At 41.6% G+C, this 19,257-nt stretch overlaps 1 protein-coding gene across 2 annotated transcripts in view; it reads right to left on the bottom strand.

Moving 5' to 3' along the window:
- The window catches only part of mier1b (mesoderm induction early response 1b, transcriptional regulator), a 55,588-nt gene that overhangs the window by 27,516 nt on the left and 8,815 nt on the right, over nt 1–19,257 (bottom strand). For both annotated transcript variants that reach the window (XM_084339391.1, XM_084339392.1), the window contains exons 4-6: nt 12,108–12,228; nt 11,096–11,166; nt 1,818–1,890 (exon numbers count right to left, since the gene is read on the bottom strand). In XM_084339391.1, coding sequence (XP_084195517.1) covers nt 1,818–1,890; nt 11,096–11,166; nt 12,108–12,228 — 265 coding nt within the window. The remainder of the gene's footprint in view (nt 1–1,817; nt 1,891–11,095; nt 11,167–12,107; nt 12,229–19,257) is intronic.

The raw sequence follows: 19,257 nt of genomic DNA, 5'->3' as shown, positions 1-19,257 counted from the left end.
TCTGGAATAACGTTAACATTGAAGCGGACCGTGGCATCAAGGGGGTAAGAAGGAAAACCTGGCGTGGCACTCAATGTGTTAAGGGGCACTTTGCAAAAAAAAATTAAAATCATCTCACATTACAAACATCCAAAAACTCAGAACACAGTTTTGCACAGATTGATTTAGTTTGACAGTTATTGAGAGTAAATGAGTTTGAATATGGCCCCCAGTGATGTCTTCGGGGACATTGTATCCTTGTGTTCCTTCCAACCCAGACCACACACAGCAGTCTTTACCTTCTCATGGTCTGTGTATTTAGACAGGCCTGTGGGGGTCTCTCCTGGTACATGGACTCTTACCTTTCTCATGGTCTCTGTATTTAGACAGGCCTGTGGGGGTCTCTCCTGGTACATGGACTCTTACCTTTCTCATGGTCCTTGTATTTAGACAGGCCTGTGGGGGTCTCTCCTGGTACATGGACTCTTACCTTTCTCATGGTCTGTGTATTTAGACAGGCCTGTGGGGGTCTCTCCTGGTACATGGACTCTTACCTTTCTCATGGTCTCTGTATTTAGACAGGCCTGTGGGGGTCTCTCCTGGTACATGGACTCTTACCTTTCTCATGGTCTGTGTATTTAGACAGGCCTGTGGGGGTCTCTCCTGGTACATGGACTCTTACCTTTCTCATGGTCTCTGTATTTAGACAGGCCTGTGGGGGTCTCTCCTGGTACATGGACTCTTACCTTTCTCATGGTCTCTGTATTTTAGACAGGCCTGTGGGGGTCTCTCCTGGTACATGGACTCTTACCTTTCTCATGGTCTGTGTATTTGGACAGGCCTGTGGGGGTCTCTCCTGGTACATGGACTCTTACCTTTCTCATGGTCTCTGTATTTAGACAGGCCTGTGGGGGTCTCTCCTGGTACATGGACTCTTACCTTTCTCATGGTCTGTGTATTTAGACAGGCCTGTGGGGGTCTCCGCCTAGTACATGGACTCTTACCTTTCTCATGGTCTGTGTATTTAGACAGGCCTGTGGGGGTCTCTCCTGGTACATGGACTCTTACCTTTCTCATGGTCTGTGTATTTAGACAGGCCTGTGGGGGTCTCTCCTGGTACATGGACTCTTACCTTTCTCATGGTCTCTGTATTTAAACAGGCCTGTGGGGGTCTCTCCTGGTACATGGACTCTTACCTTTCTCATGGTCTCTGTATTTAGACAGGCCTGTGGGGGTCTCTCCTGGTACATGGACTCTTACCTTTCTCATGGTCTCTGTATTTAGACAGGCCTGTGGGGGTCTCTCCTGGTACATGGACTCTTACCTTTCTCATGGTCTCTGTATTTAGACAGGCCTGTGGGGGTCTCTCCTGGTACATGGACTCTTACCTTTCTCATGGTCTGTGTATTTAGACAGGCCTGTGGGGGTCTCCGCCTGGTACATGGACTCTTACCTTTCTCATGGTCTGTGTATTTAGACAGGCCTGTGGGGGTCTCTCCTGGTACATGGACTCTTACCTTTCTCATGGTCTCTGTATTTAGACAGGCCTGTGGGGGTCTCTCCTGGTACATGGACTCTTACCTTTCTCATGGTCTCTGTATTTAGACAGGCCTGTGGGGGTCTCTCCTGGTACATGGACTCTTACCTTTCTCATGGTCTCTGTATTTAGACAGGCCTGTGGGGGTCTCTCCTGGTACATGGACTCTTACCTTTCTCATGGTCTCTGTATTTAGACAGGCCTGTGGGGGTCTCTCCTGGTACATGGACTCTTACCTTTCTCATGGTCTGTGTATTTAGACAGGCCTGTGGGGGTCTCCGCCTGGTACATGGACTCTTACCTTTCTCATTGTCCTTGTATTTGGACAGGCCTGTGGGGGTCTCCGCCTGGTACATGGAGCCCACCATGATCTCCTGTTGAGGACAAACACAAAGCACAGACTGGGTCACACAGGGAATTGCATACGGGCAGATTTTTAGACGGCAGACTTCATTGCCCATATTTACTGTAAGGTATAATACCCTATAATGTACAGCCCCTCGTCTGCATCTCTGATTACACCATTTACTTTACTCGTATCTTTATATTCAGATCTAAATTGCATTGCCTATATTTATGTCTTTCTTCGGTTACCCTGGCCATACATGTACACGTGATCTCATACATGTACACGTGATCTCAAGAAGGTGCCGAACGAGCTCAGTTCTTCATGTCTGGTCATCGCTAGCATGGTGTTATTCACCGTCAAAGATGCAAGGAAAAATCATAATTGATATTCTCCTTTGTTTCATCACAATTTACTCAAGCCTAGTAACAGACACAATATGTCTGACACTGGGAATACATTCACTGAGACCCATAGATGTCTCCAGATGATTATACTATAAATATAATTCGCATGAACTTGAAACACGTTGTACGACGTTTATGGCGCAGGATGTGTTAAAACAACCCAGGGCCGGGGCAGTGCCCGTTAAGAGGTTACGGGGCAGTGCCAGTTAAGAGGTTACGGGGCAGTGCCAGTTAAGAGGTTACGGGGCAGTGCCAGTTAAGAGGTTACGGGGCAGTGCCAGTTAAGAGGTTACGTGGCAGTGCCCGTTAAGAGGTTACGGGGCAGTGCCAGTTAAGAGGTTACGGGGCAGTGCCAGTTAAGAGGTTACGTGTGATGTTTAGTTAAGTGTGATGTTTAGTTAAGTGTGATGTTTAGTTAAGAGTTCAGAGTTCAGTTTTTATTTGCCACATGGAATCATACAATCATAGTTTCTTCATTACACAATCATAAATAGTCATTCCATGGACAAAAGGAGCAGGAAGAAGAATAAATCTTAGTTACCTGCCCCTTATTCCTAAACTAACAAGTATTAAGTTAAGTGTGATGTTAAGTGTGATGTTTAGTTAAGTGTGATGTTAGTTAAGTGTGATGTTAGTTAAGTGTGATGTTTAGTTAAGTGTGATGTGATGTGTAGTTAAGTGCGATGTTTAGTTAAGTGTGATGTGTAGTTAAGTGTGATGTTTAGTTAAGTGTGATGTGATGTGTAGTTAAGTGTGATGTTTAGTTAAGTGTGATGTTTAGTTAAGTGTGATATTTAGTTAAGTGTGATGTGATGTGTAGTTAAGTGTAGGGATGTCCCGATCCGATCACGTGATCGGCGCCGATCACGTGCTTTTCAGAGGATCGGGGATCGGGAAAAAATAATAAAAATCGGCAGTCAAAAAGAAATTATTCAACAAACATGACCATGTCCACGTCTTAAACTCATACGGAGGCCTTAGTTTTGGTTTTAAATTACATATAATATATCATCATTAATGTATTTATTGTCACACAGAGCAGAATAATTGTCCACAACAAACACATTCCCTTTAATTTACACCGTTGCAACAAACACATTCCCTTTAATTTAGACCGGCTACACGCTCACATCACAACAACAGTACAACACGTCGCTCCCGAAACACGGTTAATATCCACTGACTTGAGCAGCTAGACTTAATGTCAGAGGTTTGGAACTAAGCATTTTAAAATAGAAAGTCAAGCCAGTTGCAATGTTTGCAAGGAGGACAGGCTGGAGGCGAAGTTTTCAGACTAACTTTTCACCTGGAGGATAACGTCAATTATTTGCTGTGACTGAGGATTATCGTCGGCGTTTCAGACCAGAATGGACCATTACGTAAGTCGAACACTGAATGTATACTAATGTGCAAACATTATATGAAGCAGAAGCACATTTCTCAGGGTGAATGTAATAACAAAAGCCTCCACGCTCGCGCCCCGGACTATAGGCAACAGAGGGGCTTGTCTCGCTCCGCCAGTTTCTGACAAAAATGCGTCAAAATTGATTACTAATGTGAAAGATCGGATCGGAAACGATCGGATCGATAGATATTTAAAATCACATGATCGGGATCGGATCGGGAGCAAAAAAAGGCGATCGGGACATCCCTAGTTAAGTGTGATGTTTAGTTAAGTGTGATGTGATGTGTAGTTAAGTGTGATGTGTAGTTAAGTGTGATGTGTAGTTAAGTGTGATGTTTAGTTAAGTGTGATGTGTAGTTAAGTTTAAGTTTAAGTTTATTTGGATCCCCATTAGCCACAGCAGTGCTGGGGCTATTCTTCCTGGGTTCCATCACACATAAAATAGTTACAGACTTATACACTCACAACATTTACATGTCATAGACAATTAAAACAACAATAAAAACCCCAATCAAATTCATAATACAATATAACAATATATACGCCTTATGAATTCATAATACAATACAATAATACCTACTCATAATTCATTCATAATACAATACAGCATAATATACTATTTAGCTTTTACATACATTATCTATGTTCATATCAGCCAATTATACAATATTTTAATAATATATCCCTATCAGACACATGCCTTTTCATCCATATATACCTATCCCTTTATCAGACACATACATTTTCATTTACGTACACACAATCTATTAGGGAATGTCAATTTCTTTGGTTGAAAATGTTGTTTTACCACGATTTTGAAACGACATTTACTATTCTCCTGCTTAACATGTCTGGGAAGAGAGTTCCATTCCTGCATACCACGGAACATGACAGTTCGCTTCATTGCATTCGACCTCACTTTTGGAAGTGTAAAACCTCGTGCAGAAGCATGTCTGGTGGAATGGTTGTGTCTGTCAAGACTTATAGATAAATTGTTATATAAAATTGAGGGGATCTTTGTAACAAGAATATTCCTAGTGAATACAAGGAGTGAGCAGAGTAATTTATGTTTGACAAGTAACCAAGTTAAACAAGTTAAGTGTAGGGCTGGGCGATATGGCCTAAATATGATATCACGATATTGATTGTATCTGACCTTTCGGCGATACACATCACAATGTTTTTCCTTTTTCCCCCAAACAATTCATTATGAGGCTTACCAAGACAGTATTTGAGTTTGCAAGCTAACATTAACACATCCTGCGCCATAAACGTCGTACAACGTGTTTCAAGTTCATGAGAATTCTGCCAATCAACGGCGTACAACGTTATTGAGATCATATTTCATTTTTTCGCCATGTTATTCATAATTCCCTCACAGAGCCTGGTATGATGCAGTGGGAGCATGCACAACTCTGCAACGCTTCAATACTGCCACCTGGTGGATGATCGGCGAGTTGCCAAACCGGAAGTGGATCTCTTGTGATCCCGGTGCGTCTTGGAAATGTGTCCGGCACTCGCATATTGTCGCGGGACTCAAGACACACACGTGTATATGGATCGCTGCCATAACTTAATAATCTATATGATTTGGGCTGTTATTATTATTATACAAACCGGAAATGGATCGACTCGATCGCCACAAATAAGTGGGATCTTTTTGCTCCAGTCTCACCGGCCAACGGTAAGAGGACACGGACGTCATTTTCAGCGTGTTTGTTTATTATTATCCATGCAAACTGCTCCGATCAATATATCACCAATACTACATAAAGCATTTACCGACGATCACGGAATTATAAACGACCACCCCCCCCCCCCCCCCCGTTCACCCGTGCATGATCAGTCATAACGTTTAGGATCATGTACAGTTGAAATTTTTTATATAGCGTGTATCGCCAAACAAACGGCATTTGATAATCTATATATGCGTTTATGCCTATATCTCACGTTCTAGGAATTACTGCAGAAAACGATAAAAACATTTATATTCTAGATGGTATTTTCGTATTGAACCTATGTATGAAAAAGTAAAACGTTCCTACATCCTGAACGATAGATAATCGATGTTGAATGGGCCATAGTAATGTCAATTTAGCAATACAATTTAAAAAGTTATAGCCCTGCAAAGAAGGTAAACATCTCCATAGGCTTAGACTGGTGGCAGTGATCAAACATTGATGGATTTGCGTGGCAGGGAATGTGTTAAAGACAAAAGACCCATGCATTTATCATTTTTATATATTATATATTAGATTTAGATTATTGGATTATTAGATTATATATTGCATATATTTAGCATTTTAAAGGGGAACTATCTTATAAATGGCCTTTTTGAGTGTTTAGCATTGTTTCCTAGCTATGTGAACTTATATTAATATGATCTATGTCTCAAAATTCTCATATTGGCGCATTCTTCCAATTCTCCTCTCACAATATTCACCCTCACTGAACTGAGTCGTTTGAAAATGTGCCTATATGTGATGTCATATAGTCACTGCTGCATGTTAATGTTCAGGCGAACACGACGCTCCGCAGTGGTTTAGGAGCCCAGGCTGCATGTTAATGTTCAGGCGAACACGACGCTCCGCAGTGGTTTAGGAGCCCAGGCTCAAAACAGCTCGAGATCTTGAGGTAGAAAAATGCTGTTTTTGAGGACTTGATTAGAAATACAAAACAATGAATAAAAAAAAATATATATATTACAGAGGTGTTCCATAGACTCACAGGAATTGTGTAAAAGTGCCCAAATAGTGAAAGAAATAGTAAAATAGTTCCCCTTTAATGAAACTACTGTATATTTGTATGTCTCTAAATGTTTTGATAAATTGAAAATGGAGGACCCTTATGTAAAAAAGCCGAAAGTATTTTTCTGGTCTTCATCCTCCAGTCCACTGTTGTTGTATTAAGCTGTACTGTATTGTACCCATTCTGCAATCTGTTAACACTTTCACTGCCACTCACGAGATCTCTGAATTTTTTTTCTTTTTTTTAGCGATCTGAAATCATATTGCATCACGCGAGCCTACCCGAGTACCGCCGGCGATCAGATGTGGAAAAAAGCGCCCCCTATCGTCTCCCAGATGACATAAGGGATTTTGGAATGGACTCAATGAAAATGGATGGGGAAAAAAATCCGGTACTCCACATTTTCCAGTCCACTGATGCAGCCGGAGTACCAGCGTTCATTCAGGGGGCTCTCAGCCCCGCGGAATCATGTACTGCACTGTACACACGTACGATTTTTTCGAATGGTGACTGATCAGGAATTGGAATATACCAGTTGGATACCATCTGATGTCAGGTAAGGAATCTATGTTATCAGTGTTAGGATAATCAGACTCATTTTGATGAAGATATAGGCTGTTTTGTGAAATGGGCTCTATCGGTTTTACTGAAAAAATCCATGAGGAAATGAACACGGCTATTATCAGCGCGCGCCTCGAATGGGCGTGTACGTATAATATTGATCATCTAGCGTTTATTTGAAAACGATTCATAAACAGGCCGACAAATATCAACGTTCTGGAATATTCCAGTAAAAGACGATTTTCATAGAATGGGCCAGAATGGAAGTTTTTTTTACCTCAAAACGGGTGCTTTTCTAAATGCTCTCAAACAGAAATGAAGCGATAAAAAACCAATCTGCCTTGACAGCACTGACTGGAAAAGGATTCTTTGATAAGCGACGGGCAGATTAGACACATAGCCATAATTTAAAACATAGATTAGGCGATATTAACGATAACATTAAAGTGGATGGTGGAATTGAAGCGCTAACTCTGGCGCCACCTAGTGGCAGGAAAGTGTTAATAAAGTTTTCAATCAATCAATCAGACAAATGTATAGAAAAGCTTTTATTATAACCATATAACAAAAAATTATATTATTGTTTATGAAAATGTTTTAGCCCTATTGACTATTATTTTAGGCATGGCAACAAATAAAATAATAATAAAATAAATAAATAAAATATTAAATAAATAAATAGGCTACACATCTCTCTTTTTGTGTTACAAATTGTGCTCACCGATATGAACATAGGGAAACATCAAGAAATATGTTTATGGTATTCCACCATTCCATGTTATAATGCTCATGAGTCATGATTATTGCTGAAGTCGGAGTCATACAATACTCACTGGCTTTCATAACCAGTATATAACAGACTAACTTGTCTTGCTCAAGACTTGTTTATGAGTTTTAATAAGAGAGCACCATCTCTCTCAACCAAAGCAATGCAGGTAGATGGCAACAGAACAATTTTGATTGACAGTCGATTCTGCCAATTACGTCACACCGCTTGCACCCGCCTCTGCTGTTCTTACCACCAATCGGCAAGCGCTTATAAATTTTTTTACTTCCAGGAAGTCCGCCATTGATCTACACGAGAGAATCAATAACAACCCTACCGGAGCTAATAACGTTAGCTCCCCGCCGGCCACGAGTAGACTACCAGCGCTCCGCAGGAGTACCAAACGAGGCATGATGATTTTACTGCAACAAATGTTATAATAAAAGCTTTTCTATAAATGTGTCTGATTGAAAACTTTATTAACAGATTGCAGAATGGGTACAATTCAGTACGGGCTCTCTGAGCAAAGGAAGGAACTGAGATATGAATGACCAACAATGCTAGGTATGGTCGGGTAAATATGCTGATGTTATTGAACGTGTAACTATATAACGTTAATGCCACAAAACTAATGCCTTTGTTAATCATAAGTAACTTTGATGCAGTAGCGTGTGTGTGTGGGGGCGGGTTTGTGCAGGTCGCTTGACTGAAACTTTTTTCAAAGTTTGAACGTGTGGACCAGATTGATGCGACACAATCCTCTAACGCGAGGTAGGGCTGGGCGATATGGCCTAAAAATTAAATCCCTGATTATTATTTTTTAAATCAATAGATTTTCTCTTGAGCTAAAAATTATTTGACACAAAAAACCAAGATGAACAATAGATATAGGACCTTGAATGGGCCATGGTAATGTCAATTTAGCAATACAATTTAAAAAGTTATAGCCCTGCAAAGAAGGGGAACTTCTCCATAGACAAATAGAGATGGCGAGGGATGGTAAATTATGAATTTAACCATGGCGATCAAAGTGTTAAGGTTAAGTTAAGATGTTTAGATAGGCGAGGTGTTTAGTTGAGTGTGATGTGGTGTTTAGTTAACCCTTTCTCTGCCACGCTTATGTACATCCTTATACCATCCTCTGCCAGCTCTATTTGTCTATGGAGAAGTTCCCCTTCTTTGCAGGGCTATAACTTTTTAAATTGTATTGCTAAATTGACATTACTATGGCCCATTCAACGTCAATTATCTATCGTTTAGGATGTAGCAACGTTCTGCTTTTTCATTCACATATTCATACTAAAATACGGTCTAAAGTATAAATATGTTTTTATCATTTTCTGCAGCATTCTCCAGAACGTGATTTATAGCCCTAAATGCATTATATTGATGATCAAATACAGTTTGATAGCGATCGGCGCCAGATAAAAAATTTCAAATGGACGTGCTTCTAGAAGTTACTACTCATCATCTGATGTTGACCGGATGGGGGGGGGGGGGGGTCGTTTATAATTCCGTGGCCAACGTTAGATGATTCATGTAGTGTGGGTGATATGATCATCAGATCAGTTTGTATCGAACACGATAAAAATAAACGCTGAAACTTACCCCAGTCTCCTCGGGCCGTTGGGCGATGAGCGTGGAGCAAACAGATTCCTATTATGGGATGTTGAAATATGCGATCCATCACCAGGTTGTATAATAGTATATACGTCCAAATCATGTTGTTTATAGAGTTATTGGTAACGGATCGCTATCCATTGTGTCGAGCTCGAGTCCCGGGACCTATAGCGAGTGGTCGGACCGAATTTGGATGAGCACCAGTTTCCGTTTCGCCGTTTGGGCGATCCACCGATCGGCCACCAGATGGCGCTCTTGAACCGTTGGAGAGTTGAGAGGGGATCAACAGTAGATCTCAAGTCTCCGCGGGAGAAAAATGATTGCCATCACAGATTTTTGAAATATTGATCTCAATGACGTGTTACGGCGTCATTGGCAGATTAAGCATGGCGGGGAATGACGAGTTACGGCGTCCTTGGCGATTAAAGGGTTAAGTGTGATGTGGTGTTTAGTTAAGTGTGATGTTTAGATAGGCGAGGTGGTGTTTAGTTAAGGTTAAGTTAAGATGTTTAGATAGGCGAGGAGGTGTTTAGTTAAGGTTAAGTTAAGGTGTTTAGTTAAGGTTAAGTTAAGATGTTTAGATAGGCGAGGAGGTGTTTAGTTAAGGTTAAGTTAAGGTGTTTAGTTAAGGTTAAGGTTAAGTTAAGATGTTTAGATAGGCGAGGAGGTGTTTAGTTAAGGTTAAGTTAAGGTGTTTAGTTATGGTTAAGGTTAAGTTAAGATGTTTAGATAGGCGAGGAGGTGTTTAGTTAAGGTTAAGTTAAGATGTTTAGATAGGCGAGGAGGTGTTTAGTTAAGGTTAAGTTAAGATGTTTAGATAGGCGAGGAGGTGTTTAGTTAAGGTTAAGTTAAGATGTTTAGATAGGCGAGGAGGTGTTTAGTTAAGGTTAAGTTAAGATGTTTAGATAGGCGAGGAGGTGTTTAGTTAAGGTTAAGTTAAGATGTTTAGATAGGCGAGGAGGTGTTTAGTTAAGGTTAAGTTAAGATGTTTAGATAGGCGAGGAGGTGTTTAGTTAAGGTTAAGTTAAGATGTTTAGATAGGCGAGGAGGTGTTTAGTTAAGGTTAAGTTAAGATGTTTAGATAGGCGAGGAGGTGTTTAGTTAAGGTTAAGTTAAGATGTTTAGATAGGCGAGGAGGTGTTTAGTTAAGGTTAAGTTAAGATGTTTAGATAGGCGGTGGTCCCGTTAGGGTCCTTTAGATAGGTGGTGGTCCCATTAGGGTCCTTTAGATAGGCGTGGTCCTGTTAGGGTCCTTTAGATAGGCGGTGGTCCCGTTAGGGTCCTTTAGATAGGCGGTGGTCCCAGGCGGTGGTCCCGTTAGGGTCCTTTAGATAGGCGGTGGTCCGAGGCGGTGGTCCCGTTAGGGTCCTTTAGATAGGCGGTGGTCCCGTTAGGGTCCTTTAGATAGGCGGTGGTCCCAGGCGGTGGTCCCGTTAGGGTCCTTTAGATAGGCGGTGGTCCCGTTAGGGTCCTTTAGATAGGCGGTGGTCCCGTTAGGGTCCTTTAAATAGGCGGTGGTCCCAGGCGGTGGTCCCGTTAGGGTCCTTTAGATAGGCGGTGGTCCCGTTAGGGTCCTTTAGATAGGCGGTGGTCCCAGGCGGTGGTCCCGTTAGGGTCCTTTAGATAGGCGGTGGTCCCGTTATTGTCCTTTAAATAGGCGGTGGTCCCAGGCGGTGGTCCCGTTAGGGTCCTTTAGATAGGAGGTGGCCCCGTGAGGGTCCTGTACCTTCTTCCAGTCTTCAGACGGCACGTAGTCTTCATCCTCCTCCGACTCCTCTTCCTCCGCATCGTTGTTATCTGAGGACCACAGGACAACATGCAGCGTGAGACAGAGAGACATCAAGTCCCACAGGACAACATGCAGCGTGAGACAGAGAGACATCAAGTCCCACAGGACAACATGCAGCGTGAGACAGAGAGACATCAAGTCCCACAGGACAACATGCAGCGTGAGACAGAGAGACATCAAGTCCCACAGGACAACATGCAGCGTGAGACAGAGAGACATCAAGTCCCACAGGACAACATGCAGCGTGAGACAGAGAGACATCAAGTCCCACAGGACAACATGCAGCGTGAGACAGAGAGACATCAAGTCCCACAGGACAACATGCAGCGTGAGACAGAGAGACATCAAGTCCCACAGGACAACATGCAGCGTGAGACAGAGAGACATCAAGTCCCACAGGACAACATGCAGCGTGAGACAGAGAGACATCAAGTCCCACAGGACAACATGCAGCGTGAGACAGAGAGACATCAAGTCCCACAGGACAACATGCAGCGTGAGACAGAGAGACATCAAGTCCCACAGGACAACATGCAGCGTGAGACAGAGAGACATCAAGTCCCACAGGACAACATGCAGCGTGAGACAGAGAGACATCGAGTCCCACAGGACAACATGCAGCGTGAGACAGAGAGACATCAAGTCCCACAGGACAACATGCAGCGTGAGACAGAGAGACATCAAGTCCCACAGGACAACATGCAGCGTGAGACAGAGAGACATCAAGTCCCACAGGACAACATGCAGCGTGAGACAGAGAGACATCGAGTCCCACAGGACAACATGCAGCGTGAGACAGAGAGACATCGAGTCCCACAGGACAACATGCAGCGTGAGACAGAGAGACATCAAGTCCCACAGGACAACATGCAGCGTGAGACAGAGAGACATCAAGTCCCACAGGACAACATGCAGCGTGAGACAGAGAGACATCGAGGACGTCACGTACTTTCAAAGTACTTGAGCTTCTGAGGCCGGATCATGTCCACGGTGCCGAGGGAGCGCACTGAGCGCGTGCGGCGCTCACATGTGGGCGGGGCCTCGTCCCCCGACATCTGCCCCCCCTCCTCCTGGAAACACACACAGACCAGAACATAACAAATAAACAAAACCAGTGGTTAATAAAGGAACAATGCTAATTGAGTTCATGATATTCAAAGGCCCACTCTGCGAGCCAAATGGAAACAAAAGGGTTGCCCCACCTCGACAGCAGCGCTGTGACTCTTCACTGGCGTTACGGTTCGATTACAATCCAGCTGTCCACGATTCGATTCGATTCTACGATGCAGCCTCAATAATATATGACATCCTCAATTTTATAATCTATATTATTTACTGCACATGGCTACTTTTTCACCAATGAATACAAGCAGTCGGATACATTTACTTTTATTTAGAAAGTTGTTAAATCAGAATGTCAAAATAAACGTCTTTACTAGTGTTGCACGACACTAGGAAGGTATCTCGATACCCAGCTGTAAAAAGAAACGGTTCAATACTCTTTATTAGTATCATACTTTCAGAATAGCCTGATGCTGTATTTTCTATGAGTTGAGTGGATGCATGACCAGAACACTAGCTTTAATAATACAATATAATAATAATAATAATAATAATAATAATAATAATAATAATAATAATAATAATAATAATAATAATAATAATAATAATAATAATAATAATAATAATAATAATAATAATAATAATAATAATAATACATTGGATTTGTAGGGCGCTTTATGGTTGTGGAGCAAATCCCAAAGCTGGCTACATTGTAAAATAACATAATTTTAAATTTACATTTAAATTATCGTTTATGTTCCGTCACTGCATCGATGCTGAATATTCCTCGTCCGCATCGCGATGCATCTTAGAATCGAGACATTTCCACACCCCTAATCAACAGTGCATGATATAAGATGGGAGACTGAACCAGGGGTCCAAACTACGGCCCGTGGGCCAAATACGTGCCGGCCCTCTGGCAGTTTTGATAACAATGTTTTTTGGCTTTTGAAATAAACATTTCCATAGACATGAACTATTTTCCATTTTAGAACGGTCTTTGAGAAACTGGCTGTGATTAGAACTAGGGATGCTCGATATTGGCTTTTTTACCGATACCGATATACCGATATTGTCCAACTCTTAATTTCCCGATATCAACCGATACAGATATATGCAGGGTTTCCCCCCCCAAAAAATGGAATAATTTCAGGTAATTAACATTACATATCTCTTGTTGTGAAATTAACACAACAGTATGCATACTTTTGACAATAAATAAAATCAGAATTTGTTCTTACTTGCCTGGGTAAATAAAGGTTATAGAAATGTAAAAAAAAAAAAAAAAAAAAAAAAATTGAAAACAGATACCATTATGTTCCGATATCACATTTTAATGCCGATATCGGCCGATAATATCAGACATCCCTGATTAGAACGGTCTTTGAGAGACTGGCTGTGATTAGAACGGTCTTTGAGAGACTGGCTGTGATTAGAACGGTCTTTGAGAGACTGGCTGTGATTAGAACGGTCTTTGAGAGACTGGCTGTGATTAGAACGGTCTTTGAGAGACTGGCTGTGATTAGAACGGTCTTTGAGAGACTGGCTGTGATTAGAACGGTCTTTGAGAGACTGGCTGTGATTAGAACGGTCTTTGAGAGACTGGCTGTGATTAGAACGGTCAAATTCTCTAGTCAACTATGTGCCTCCTAGAACATTGCGATCATCTACTACTGGTCTATTGAAGGTTCCAAGCCACAGTCTAAGGAAAATCGAGGATGCAGCCTTTGCAAACTATGCACCAAAGTTATGGAACACACTACCTATGGACATTAGTTTCAAGTTCCAAGTTTCTTTATTAGTTGTCATATAGAAATACAGAATACTTTTATATGAAATGCTTCTTTCCGTTTTGCTCCTGAGTGTGCTATATAAAAGGATAAGTATAAAAAGTATAATATAAGTATAGAGTAGAAAGTCAAGTACGTAAACAAGTGTAAACAAAACAAAAATGTTCTATACAATATACAGTGCAGAGTAGAGAAAGGTAACCGAGTTCCCATACAGTACAATGCAGTACAACTTAGCTTAGCTTGTGGCGCCACCTTGTGGTGGTGAGGTGCAATGAGGTATGAGTTGAGTTGTGCAAATCTCAACTCGAAAATATACAAATACCAGTATACCAATAAATATAAAGTGTGTTAAAGTGTCTGTAGGCGGCTGGGTGGCGCAGCGGACAAGGCGCTCGTCACCAACGCAAGAGACACTGGTATCGAATCCAGCTGTCAGCGTTGCTTCCGGCTTGGCCGGCCGTCATACTGGCTCGATTGGCAGAGTCAGCGGGAGGGAAGCCGGTGGGTGGGTCTGGGTCGTTGTAAACAGCGACTCCTACAGTTCGGCCGGGGCGCCTGCACAGCGAGGGAAGGATCTAGGAGAGGTAGTGTGACCTTCCACACGTTACACTCCCCCAGTGAGAGTCCGCGCTGCCAGGTGAAAAGAAGTGTGGGCTGGGTACACATGTGTCGGAGGAAGCATGTGATAGTCTCCACCCTCCCAGACCGACGGTAGTGGGCAGAGTGCTCAACGACCAGGAAGGGGATTGGGAATTGGCATAACGACTAACATTGGGATGGGAGAAAATCGGAGGAAAAAGGAGGGGGAAAAAGACAATTAAAAAAAAGTGTCTAAAGTAGGTAAAGTGGGTGCTACAGTGAGTTGTTTATTAAAGTGAGTGTGTACCAGGGTTTCCGTTGTCCGGTAATTACAGTTTTTTTTTACTGGGAAAATCTGTTGAAGTCCGACATATTTAAATCTCTCCGGTCATAATGTCCTGTGAAAATAATTCCCTCTAAGCACAATTTGAAATTAAAATAGGCTAAAATGAAATAGCGTGAAACGGTCTATACTCAAATAACCGCGCTCAGAACGTCAAATTCTATCAACACGTTTTTTTAAGCTCCGGCCAAAATGCGTGTTGACAATTTCGGAGGGGGATCCCAATGATATATCAATAAAAAACGTACTGTCAGTTCATGTCCAAGGGATGTTCAGTTCACGCGCACAGCAAGTGTCACCATGTCCTGGCATTTTTAACCAGTGGAGAAAGGTAAGAGAGATTTGCCTATTGTTTTTCTTATATGAATTATTCAACCTACGTTAATAAAACATACCTGGTGGTCAACTACAGTTTGCTGTGAACATTATGATATGTGTGTAGTGTTCTGATAACGACTATTGGTGAAGCGATGTCGAGATTCATGTGGGGTGTGACGCTGCTGCAGCGCGACTGGCTGATGAGAATGGCGGGGCGGGAGCTGGATGCTGGATTAGCGTATCGCTGCGTTGGGAGGCGGAGATAGTCATTGGATTCGGCAAATCACGCAACGTTTAGATTTCAGTGAACCCCACATGATAATGTTGCCGTCTCAGTAGTGCCAAATTTCTCAGTTCTTCGCTTGATATAATTAATACAAATGTCCAATATAACGGAATTCGTTGGCTCATAAAAATGTGATTATAACAGACTGCTGTTTAATGTCGGGCCGACTGCCCACATTCGCCTATTTGATTTCAAGTCAGCAGCAGCACGTGAGTCTATCGACGGGACTTATTTTATTTGGAATATAATGTATACGCAAAAGTAGCCTAGTTTTTTAAGTTAAAATATTATAAATCTACATGCCTTGAGGATGTCATTCTTTATATAGCCTGCCTATCAATTGTTTTTAAGCTCAATAAACTCTGACCGGAATTTCTCCCATTTGTCCGGGAGATTGAAATCTTGCAGGACACGCAGACCGGCACCAATATTTTCTAACGGAAACCCTGGTGTGTACGTGTGGATGTGTGTATTTGATGGTTTGTTACATAGTGTTATTTTTAGGGCTGTCAGTTTATCGCGTTAATTAGATTAATTAATTACACAGCAAATTATCGCGTTATGAAAATTAACTCAAAATGTATTTTAAATATATATTTTTTTTTAATATTTTTTAATCTCATTCATTCCATAAGAACGTAGAATACAGATTTACAGATTTTTTTTAATATGGTCCATTTGCATGTTCTTGGTATCTGATTCTAGGGACATCTATGGATCTCAGGGAATGTATTCTTTCCCAGTGTCAGAAATACTGTCTGTTACTAGGCTTGAGTAAATTGTAATGAACCAAATGAGAATATCAATTACATTTTTGTATCTTTGACTGTGAATAACACCACGCTCAAATTGACCAGACCTGAAAAATCTAAGCAAATTAATAGATGGAAGATGATTAAACAGAAGGTTTTGTAGATACAGTACTGAATTCTGCCATCCGGACACATGCCATTTGAAATATGATTATAGAATATCAAGCCTAAAATGGTTATGCGATTAAAATGTGATTAATTAGATTAATTAATTAATTTTCTTTTTCTTTCTTATATTAAAGTATATTTAGTTTTTAAGAATTGTAAAGGATAGGCAAAAATAAGCATGTGCTTCAGCCTATTCCTTTTTTCGGTCATTGAGTTTGGATTTTGTGTGTGAGCTCACTTAGAATATGTACATTTTTTCTTTTTTTCTTTTCCTTTTTGAATGTCCACACATGTGTGTTTTTGATTTATCTGTAAACAAAGACCGAAAATAAAACTATTCATCATCATCATCATCATCAATTACAAATCCTGTAATTAATTGGATAACTTTTTTTAATCGCCTGACAGCACTAGTTGTTTATTTTCATTGATTGTCATTGAGCATCCTGGGAAGCTAGATCTCCTAATATTTAAACAAATAAGCTAAAGACGTACCTTTAGACAATTAAAAAAAAGTGTCTAAAGTAGGTAAAGTGGGTGCTACAGTGAGTTGTTTATTAAAGTGAGTGTGTACCAGGGTTTCCGTTGTCCGGTAATTACAGTTTTTTTTTACTGGGAAAATCTGTTGAAGTCCGACATATTTAAATCTCTCCGGTCATAATGTCCTGTGAAAATAATTCCCTCTAAGCACAATTTGAAATTAAAATAGGCTAAAATGAAATAGCGTGAAACGGTCTATACTCAAATAACCGCGCTCAGAACGTCAAATTCTATCAACACGTTTTTTTAAGCGCCGGCCAAAATGCGTGTTGACAATTTCGGAGGGGGATCCCAATGATATATCAATAAAAAACGTACTGTCAGTTCATGTCCAAGGGATGTTCAGTTCACGCGCACAGCAAGTGTCACCATGTCTACCAAGACTGGATAGATTACTTCTAATTTTACTATGTTATTTTATTTCATACTTATCTTGTCTTGCACAGTCTCTGGAGCGCAACAGTAAGAAGCATTTTGTATAAAAGTATTCTGTACTTCTGTATGACAACTATTAAAGAAACTTGAAACTTCACCATAGCCTTCTAGTACACTCCGCTACCTCTTCACCATAGCCTTCTAGTACACTCCGCTGCTGATTGTACTGTAGCACTATTTTACTCTGTCCATTCTATTGTATTGCACTGCACTGTTGCATAATTTTACTATCTATTCTATTCTACTATTTTATTGCACTGTATTATTTTACTCTGTCTATTACTTTTTATTACAGGTTCAAAACTGTCAGGTATTAAACTGTGTGGGACTTGGGGGCGGCTGGGTGGCGCAGCGGTCTAAGCGCTCGTCACCAACGCAAGAGACACCGGTATCGAATCCAGCTGTCAGCGTTGCCTCCGGCTTGGGCCGGCCGTCATACTGGCTCGATTGGCAGAGTCAGCGGGAGGGCAGCCGGTGGGTGGTATTCTGGTCGTTGTAAAACAGCGACTCCTACAGGTCGGTCAGGGCGCCTGCACAGCAAAGAAGGGATATGATGAAGGTAGTGTGACCTCCCACGCGTTACACTTCACCAATGAGAGTCCGCGCTGGCAGGTGAAAAGAGGTTGCTGGCTGTCTCCTATGTGACGGAGGAAGCATCTGATAGACTTCAGGACTCTGTGGTCCCCAAACTACGGCCCGCGGGCCGGATCCGGCCCGCCTCCACATTTGGCCCGGCCCCCTAGAGGCCCGGAGCTTAAAAATAATAATAATAATGTTTTAAGATGGCAGCATGTCGGTGCTGAATGTTTGTTAGTGTTCGATATTTTTTGTTGGTTTTTAGTACTTTTAAACATCCATTCTTAGTAAGTAGTAGTTTTCATTTGATCCTATAATTTTTTCATTCACCGATTTGTGGACTTTTTTTTTAGTGTCCTGAAAGGCGCATTATAAATAAAATGCATTATTATTATTATTATTATTATTATCATCCAGGAGGGAAAGACACTTTGGATAGTAGGGACTGCATCTCTGCCTGTCCTGGCCAGGAAACACTTTGCAACTGTGATCTCCTCTGGCAGTAGTCATGGATATTGTAATGTGTGGCGAGGGGTTGCAGCAATTCCACTGAGAGAAACTGGTCTGAGGCTGGATAACATGCCTGTATGCCTCTCATACGTTGTTCTCCAACTCATGAGAACCTGCTCTCAAGCTCTTGCAGCATTCTGTCGACGACTGGATAGAACAGTCTCTGTCTCAGCTGATCTCCTGAGCTGAGGTCTGAGCTTGTGCCACAAGATGACTCAACTACATACTCGTCCATCCTTTTCTGCTTCCTCCTTTGGCTGGTAGTATGTTCCTCAATCCCAAGGCCATTACATATGGCCTTTGTCCTGTCATACATGTCCACTGCCATCTCTGAGGTGCGATAACCTTTGAGTGTGTCCTGCACTGTGCTTTTAAATAGTACAGAGCTAGAGCTAGGTGGTCTGTAGGTAGTGGTACTGTAAATTTATTTCATAGTGTTATTTATTTCATTAATAGTGTTATTATTTATTTCCTGACTTTTTTTTCCTGTGAAGATCCCGGAAAGGGTTATTAATATTTGGTTATGTGTGGCTTTCTGGAAAACAATAAATGTTTACGTTTAGGCACCCCTGCGATCGTCACACTTTTTCTGTTACAAACTGACCCCGGCCCCCACCAGAGAAGGGAAAAGTTATGTGGCCCTCACCATAGACGCCTACGTAATGGAGCAGGCGAAGCGGGTGCTCTACCAGTATTGAACTTGGGGGAGCAAACTTGTCTCTTTGCTCCCTCACTTT

Source organism: Notolepis coatsorum (assembly GCF_963971535.1).
Source record: "Notolepis coatsorum genome assembly, contig: SCAFFOLD_190, whole genome shotgun sequence".
NCBI classification, from domain to species: domain Eukaryota; kingdom Metazoa; phylum Chordata; class Actinopteri; order Aulopiformes; family Paralepididae; genus Notolepis; species Notolepis coatsorum.
The sequence above is the reverse complement of the archived record's forward strand: the minus strand, read 5'-3'. Positions and strand labels throughout refer to the sequence as shown.